At 40.2% G+C, this 8,273-nt stretch overlaps 1 protein-coding gene across 1 annotated transcript; it reads right to left on the bottom strand.

Moving 5' to 3' along the window:
* Positions 1-267: 267 nt before the first annotated feature.
* On the bottom strand, positions 268-6,818 carry LOC138029308 (contactin-associated protein-like 2). The gene is made up of 4 exons (XM_068877037.1): positions 6,614-6,818; positions 4,410-4,865; positions 1,389-1,696; positions 268-555 (listed from the first exon to the last, which is right to left on the bottom strand). Exons 1-4 carry the CDS (start codon positions 6,633-6,635, stop codon positions 409-411), a joined length of 933 nt encoding a protein of 310 aa, XP_068733138.1. The 5' UTR covers positions 6,636-6,818; the 3' UTR covers positions 268-408.
* Between the last annotated feature and the right edge of the window lie 1,455 nt (positions 6,819-8,273).

The raw sequence follows: 8,273 nt of genomic DNA, 5'->3' as shown, positions 1-8,273 counted from the left end.
TTGACAGAGTGTACTCCTTGTGTGTCCTTTAGACCAAGGACAAAGTTGAAGAGCTAAACCTTTTTCAATACATATAAATCAGCTTGTCCTATCAGACAATAAATCCATCTCCCGACAAAATAAAGTTTGCTTTTCCTTCACTGTACCATCATTTCTTGTCATAAAGCGTCGGCTTTTCTCCGTCGAGAGTAGAGAACGAGGTTACTAATTTGTTTCCAGTAATTCCAATGCAAGAACTGCGCAATAAATGAATACGTGGTTTTGCCCATTGAATACTGTACCAACAACCAGGTTACAATCATAACAGTAATGTGAGTCAATTTAATTTCAATCTTTGTTAAGGACGAGACCTTGTTTTCCTCTGTCAGATGAGGTTTCCGGGGGGTGATGCATTCCAATATCAAAACCTCACTTGATGTCACATCCGTACAGTTCAATCCGCAAAGCTATTCTCCCGTAAAATGTTGTTGGAATTATACGGACTGCAGTGGCTTCAAAGGGATTTGCTATCTTGTTTGTTACCACGGCATTTTGGTTCTTATTGCCGGTGAAATTCTGAAAGTACAAGAGAAAATATCTTTGAATGTAACGTTAAAGGCATACCTTCAAACGACAGGCATTGCGTGCCTCGGAACAATTTTCATATATGAAAATTCCACCCGAATCCGAGATTCATCCAATTAGATCGCTGCGATAAGAAATACGAATTTCCATAACAAAAACAAACGGTCGAAAACCTGTCGGTTGAAGGTGGGCCTTTAAGCTTTTCATTTACAGTCTTCTCAGCTGTCTCCTATTGTAGTTGGGTGTATAAGGTGAGCAGCTCCAAGACTGGGGGAGACAAACGTGCAGACGCATAAAAGCTCAAACTTAACACAGTAATTATGATGACTATCAAAGTGGTAGTAGATTTTTAATAGATTTGGGACTAGAACTCGAGCAAGCACTTTCTTGTCAATTTGTTTAGAAACTAGACATTTCTCCTTTCCGTGCTCACGGTGAGAACTGCCGGACAAATCGATTTGACCTCGGAAAGTATCGATCGAGAAATGATTGGGACCTATACGCAACAATGTAAGAAGTTACCTTTGAATCGCTGACATGTACACCGAAACGATAAAAAGCAACAATGACAATGTGGTTAGGCCTCCCAGACAGAATCTTTCTTCGGAATTGAGGGAGAACCATATCATATCATATCATATCATATATCTTTCTTTACCCTCGGATTTTAGAGTAGCTTGGTGTAGCTAATATCTCCGAGCATTTACCCTCCCAACCATGATACACAAAAGAAGACAGACCACAACACCGGGAACTACATGCCCTACCAATAGTATGAGCATTGAAAAAGTGACATGATATTCACCCAGGAAATTTCGTCTTACCACTAATTTGTTGCTTTCCATATATTGTTGGAGAGTCGAAGCTCCCTTTTTCTTGTACATGACGTAATATTCTTTCACCCAATAATGGTTTTTTCCGTTTCCTTGCGTGGCGATGTGTGTGATTCTTTTTACTTCCGGTTCGAAGTTTACTTGGAACCATTGTTTTTTGTAATCATCAATTGGAGTCCAGCTTCCCTCCTTGCTGTGAAGTCTCCCCCATACCTTTTTGCTGTCCGGATGCGTGGACGATACCTTTATCATGGTATCTTTGATTAGACCGTCTTCCATTCCAAGTGGTTTTGAACAAGCTATTTCGAAAATGCAACGCGAAAACAGTTCAGTCAATTGAAAGAGTTACACTATGAATAGCAAGAATCACACTAGGTGACACCACCCTTATGTTGGTGCTTGTTTTGGAAGAATTCTCTAATTAGAAATAAGACTTAAGCCGACTTAAGCCCTGTGCAAATGGACGCACCATTGTTGGTCAACATTGTTCCAACATTGTCGGGTGTTACATGTTGCGTCCGTTAATGCACACCCTGCTGCGTGTTGTTACGTGTTGTTTTACGAAGTTTGAAACTGGTCAAACTTTTAAGCTAACAACTCCCAACATTTCTTTTGTTCCGTGATCGCCGAAGAGTAGGACAACAATAGACCGAATGCATAAATGAATGAAGGGGTAGTTTCTAAAGAAACTGTGGTGCTGCTTCGGTGGTGAAGTAGTATACAAAAATTTGGTTTATCAACGGAGTTGATAATGTAAATTGGCCACCGTACAGAGATTCTAAAAGCTGACGTTTCGAGCGTTAGCCCTTCGTCAGAGCGAATCGAGGGATTATGGGTTACGTGTAGTTTTTATAGTAGAGTCGGAGCTACGCTATTGGTGGTAACATGGCAACGTGAAAAATAGGAATATATTAGTTAAATGAAAAGCGTTCGTTAATACCGTGAGGATTAAGGGTGCCGATTTGAAAGATGAATTTTTGTTCCAGATTCTTGCGGCTTTCCGTCGTACCTAGATGTAGGGAAAGGCCGCAGATAGCCATGTGTTTTTTGGAGTGGTTGGGCAGATTAAAATGGCGAGCGACTGGCTTAGATGCATCCTTGTCATTCTTCTCAACATCGCGAAGGTGTTCGCGGAATCGGTCACCTAGTCGTCTACCTGTCTCACCAATGTATAATTTATTGCATAACGTACAGGTTATGCAATAAATGACATTTGCGGAGGTACATGTGAAACGATCGGTGATCTTAACAGATCGCTTAGGTCCCGATATCTTGCTAGTGTTAACAATGAAAAGACAAGTTTTGCATCGTGAGCGCGCGCATTTGAAAGTGCCGGGTTGCTCGTTGGTTTTGAGCGCGCTTCTAACTAAAAAGTTGCCTACGTTTTTGTCGCGTTTGAATGAAATAAGTGGAGGTTGCGAAAAGATTCTACCAGTCTCGGGATCATTTTGGAGTAATTTAAAATTACTAAGAATGATGCTTTTGACTGCGTGATTATGGGGATGGAAAGTGAGGGTGAATGGAATTTTTTCATTCTTGTCTTTCTGTGACGTTTGTAGTGACGACTGTCGATCAAATTGTTGGGCGCGATGATGGCCCGCTTTGACCACAGAGACAGGATAGCCACGTTTTTCGAAGAACTGGCACATCTCCTCTGATTTGCTGGAAAAATCGGAGTCATCACTACATAGACGTCGAAGTCTAAGAAATTGAGAATAAGGAATGGAGTTCTTGACATGTGATGGATGTGACGATGAATACAACAAATAACTGTGTGAATCAGTAGGTTTGTAGTTCACACTAGTACATAGCACTAGTGATCACCGATCACTAAGATCACCGATCGTTTCACATGTACCTCCGCAAATGTCATTTATTGCATAACCTGTACGTTATGCAATAAATTATACATTGGTGAGACAGGTAGACGACTAGGTGACCGATTCCGCGAACACCTTCGCGATGTTGAGAAGAATGACAAGGATGCATCTAAGCCAGTCGCTCGCCATTTTAATCTGCCCAACCACTCCAAAAAACACATGGCTATCTGCGGCCTTTCCCTACATCTAGGTACGACGGAAAGCCGCAAGAATCTGGAACAAAAATTCATCTTTCAAATCGGCACCCTTAATCCTCACGGTATTAACGAACGCTTTTCATTTAACTAATATATTCCTATTTTTCACGTTGCCATGTTACCACCAATAGCGTAGCTCCTACTCTACTATAAAAACTACACGTAACCCATAATCCCTCGATTCGCTCTGACGAAGGGCTAACGCTCGAAACGTCAGCTTTTAGAATCTCTGTACGGTGGCCAATTTACATTATCAACTCCGTTGATAAACCATATTTTCGAATGCATAAATGGCGACCAAAACAATATTCTTTTGTTTATGTGCTAATTAGCCTCACTAGCCTCTTTTGCATGGCCAAAATACAAAAGAAAGGTTGCTTGAGAGCGAGGCTAGTGAGTCTCATTAGCATAAACAAAAGAATACATTTTTGTCCGCCATTTATGCATTCGGTCAATGTTTCATCCGTTTGTATATCTGTAGCCATGCACGCGCATTACATACGGTCTCCATGGAGATAGCAACGCATTTACATGTTGAAAACAAGATGGCAGCCAAATTTTGTAAGTTTACAAAGTCTTATGGGTCGTATCCTTCACATAATACACTGCACGTCCGTTTGCACTGATCTTTGCAGCGAATTTAAAATTACTGCCAGGTTGCGGTATACTTGGTTTTCACTCACGTGATCAACAGACATGTTTCGAAAACGTTTGCATAATATTTGAGTTCAATTCCCGGAGGATTGGGTCGGGACACCAACATGGCCGCCGTTTCTTTGCTTGGGGACACCAACGTGGCGGTCGTGACCTCGATATTAGAAATGTGAATTGAGGGTGGCTGTGTTTTTAAGTTTTTTCTCTGTGATCTTTTAGAACTTGTGCAATGCAAATATATAGATCAACTGAATAATATTGTTGATGGTAGCGAGACTCACAATCATTAAGGCTCGTTGTATTTCCTCCACAAACGCATCGTCGCACTGAGGATCCTGGGATAGGTACGCAAACCCCAATACAGTCTTGACTCGGCGTGTAGACACGAGACACCATCGTGAGATACAAGGCTCCTTCTGTTGGCTTTAAGTCACTGAGATTCCATTCAACGGTTTTGTCGTTCAAATCACACCTTTTTAACGTTGAATAATAGTTTATGCTGAAGCACTTTTCGGTGCGCTCGCAGGTTATTACACAAGATTCTAGTCCTTTCACTTCTACTGTAGAGATCACGTGTCCTGATAGCGCATGCTCGGGAACTGACCTGGCTACGCGGCAGGGATCATAGTGTCCAGAGGTTTTTTGCCAAAAAAGTATGCTCAAGAGAAGGAAAGAAGAGACTTTCAAAAGCGGGGGCATGAATTGTAAGCGTTCATCTCTCATGGACACAACTTCGCCTAAATGAACATTAATTAAAAGGATTAATAACACGTCAAAATAATTCATGACCAATCGCAATATAACCATACCAACCTTTTTCTCCCCAAGAGAGCTTAATTAGTTGCGTAAATGGAAAAGTTCCAGGTACTGTTAATTTTATTAGTCTATACCACACAAGTGAATTGTGCTTTCCGCTCATTCTGATCGCTCGGACGTGAAAAGCAAGTGCAACCTCAGCAAACAGAGAAAACCAAAATGACTACAGGTTTCCCTTCGGTTACCGAGGAGCAACTTTTAGTGTGGTACATACTAAAACAATTATTCACGGCCTCAGTGTCGGCGAAACTGGGCGATGGCTGTTACCTCCACTTCGGCGGAGCCGGAATAATTCACATGCACGTAAGAAATAGTATTGAACGATGACGAAAATTTTAGATTATGTTGTGTTTGATTTCTTTTACGAACATTGACAAATTTTCTAGGTGACTTCTCGACGAGGTTTGAAACATACTTTTTTCACATCGTGCGTCAATAATATTGCACAGAAAACACAGATACTCTTTGCTTTCTTTAGGTGATTAACCGGCATCAGTCATCTATTTTCTTTTCTTGTCCATTAAAAAAATGTTTACAGTTTCGAATTCTGTGCATTAATTTGATTCTTGTCATCATAGAAATAAAGTTTATATTAAAATTCGGTTGTTTAGCGTTAAAACTCTCAAAAGCTTAAGGCCTGTTCATTGTAGAACGATTAAAGGTTATTATTTGAAAATAAAATTGCACATTGTGATAACTGTTTATTAAAATTGAATGTTCTATTGGCTATCGTCTGTAGATCTTTTAATTAATTTCCTTTACGTTTTTCAAACAATGAATACACAGTAAAACACATAGCAAATAAAGTTTGCTTTTAGTCCATGTGACAGGACATTAAAGAAAAGTCCACTTTTTTACATTTTCGTTATCACTTTAAGTGACAGAGAATATTTAGGTTCCCACAATATCTGCCACAAGAAAAAAAATCGTTAAAATTGCAATTATAATTCAAGAGCTCTTCAAAGATGAGATTGTTTTAGCGATGAGAATGATTAAGCCTTCCACATCTTAAAGGCGTGTAATTGACAAAAGAAAACAAGACTCTCGAACGTTTCCTGTTTAAAATTTGGTATTTCTAGACGAAGGAAAATGACAAAGATAAATGAAACGATGCAAAAAGGTATATGGATATATGCAAGTCACTATTCCAATTCAAACTGAATAATTACTGAGTTTTGGTGTAGTCCAAAAACGTGCGGTAAAAACTCGATTTGAAAAAACGTAGCTCGCAAAGTCACATTTAGGTAAATGTTGGTGTTAATCCCTTTGGTCTTTGAAAATCCAAATGTGTTCAAAGTTTAGCTGAAACGGTCACTTCGCTGTTTTTACAAAATCAGCGTATTCATTTTAGATCGCTAATCTTTTTATTTTGCCTCAATATTTCGCTAAAGGCCGATCCAAAGAGCACTGAATAAAAACATGCAGAAGGGAGGTCTGTTTTACACTCTAAGGTGTTTGTAACCCGGTAAAAATGAACTTATCATGATCCGTCAACTGTATCGCAAGTGTAATTCAAAGGCAAAAAACAATCAACCATATCCAACTCTGTATAGAGTTCAGGGGTTCAGTGTTTCGGGGTCTTCATAAACTTGGTGATGGAAAGAGAAAAGAGGTTTTAAAAGATCGAGTTAATTCAATGCAAGCATGGCGATCACTAAATAAGCCTTACCTGTTTTGAAGTTTACAATCATTATGACACAATGTTCTTGCAAAAGAATACTGTTCTTTATATCGTTGATTAAATCTTGCGTGCGCAAGTAATCTCCCTTTGACAGGAGCCGCCTAGCACAGGTTAGCGCTTCCAGCAGTTAAGCGATCCATTCTGGTGAAGGACGACACTGTGACAGAACGTCATTCAGCTGGTCGAATTGTTTGCTTGTGTCACTAACATTTGTTCCAGCTGATTTTTACCGGAAAAACAATGCTCGTTTACAACTGCAAGAATCGGTCAATATTGACTTACAGTTCTGTCTGAGAAAGTAGTTGTGTCTTGACAGCCATCGTTCCAGAATTCTGTACATAAATAACTAGAATAACTAAAAAAAGACGTGTTAACGGTTTGACAACGTAAATCGACTGAAGGCCTGCCGTGTAGTCTTCTAATTGCCTCACCAAGGACCGAGATAAGCAACCATTCAATTAAACCAAAGTTAAATAAAACTTGAACGAAGTCTTCATTTGAAACATTATGTCATTCAGTTCCAAATTCTGTCACCCTAGAGAGGAAAGGAATCTATAAATGCACAATAAAATATTGTATTTTCTTAAAAGCGAGTTTTGTTTACAGGAAATGAGGAGCTGGAATAGTGGAAATGAAAATTTGGTGAGAAAGGAAATTCCCTCTTTTAATGTGTCAGCTGAACTGACTCGGCACTTTAATTGGGAATTCAACAAATTCCTCTTCACGGGTTTGAGACACAAGGTGACACTTACGAAGGATCCTATCCGGCATTAATAACGTGTGTCTGAAAGTTTCATAAAATGCGGCCAGTTAATTAATTAGTTTCCAAGAGACAGACAGTGAAGACTGGAAGAAGAGAGAGCCTGGGAACGGTGGCAAACTGAATAATACTAAGGGGGGAGGGAATACGAACCATCGAGAAGTCCATTCGCAGGTAAATGAGGCGAGATTGAAAATAACCGGATAATATGTCAAGTTATACGATTGAATCGTTGTTAGGAAAACCTTAGAAAGTTGAAAGCGTATTGGATGCGCTACAAAGCATCGTGTATCAGTGGTGATTGAGGCCAACAAAGAATATCTTTAGAGTTATAAGCTCTCAAACGCTAGCTGTTAAGAAGAAAGCGTTAATAGTTTTCTTGCATATGTACACATGTGCATGTGCGAGTTAAACTGTTCGTCTTAACCCAATGTTCCTCTGTTCCCATTATTCCTTTGTTCCTTCTTTCCTTCTGTTTCCCATGTACCTGCTGAACAAAAACGTAAAGGACCTTTGTGCAAACAAGTTTGTATTGAAAGCTAGCTAGCACCTTGCCGACCGTGCCTTCATAAATCCAACTGGAGGAGGGATCACCGAAGAAAACCGATCCAGCGAGGAACGGATCTCGACCCCAGAGCTCGTCTCTTGACTGAGGGAGAGAAGAGCTCTAAGGAACCCTGAAACAATGTGTCTTTCAACACCGCAACTACTTGTCTGTATGTATTGTACCTTTGCTCCTGCTGACCTGCCGCACTCCCCTCCTCCCCCCTGCCCTGTTTCTTCTGTGCCTGGGTACTCTCTCACTATGCCTGTCAGTTTTCCAATACTTCTCTGTTCCCTGTTTTTCTGCTGTTCTTCATTTCGCCTGGAACGATGTGACGTCAGTCA

This window comes from Montipora capricornis, chromosome 13 (assembly GCF_036669925.1).
Source record: "Montipora capricornis isolate CH-2021 chromosome 13, ASM3666992v2, whole genome shotgun sequence".
NCBI lineage: Eukaryota > Metazoa > Cnidaria > Anthozoa > Scleractinia > Acroporidae > Montipora > Montipora capricornis.
This window is presented reverse-complemented; position numbering and strand designations above follow the sequence as displayed.

Bases quoted from the DNA above. Each gene is read 5' to 3' on its own strand.
- LOC138029308 (XM_068877037.1), bottom strand. From the start codon at position 6,635: ATGATTGTAAACTTCAAAACAG. The intron at 1,697-4,409 runs GTGAGTCTCGCT...TTTTCGAAATAG, and splicing joins TACAACGAGCCTTAATGATT to CTTGTTCAAAACCACTTGGA. The intron at 556-1,388 runs GTAAGACGAAAT...TTGTACTTTCAG, and splicing joins TGGAAAGCAACAAATTAGTG to AATTTCACCGGCAATAAGAA.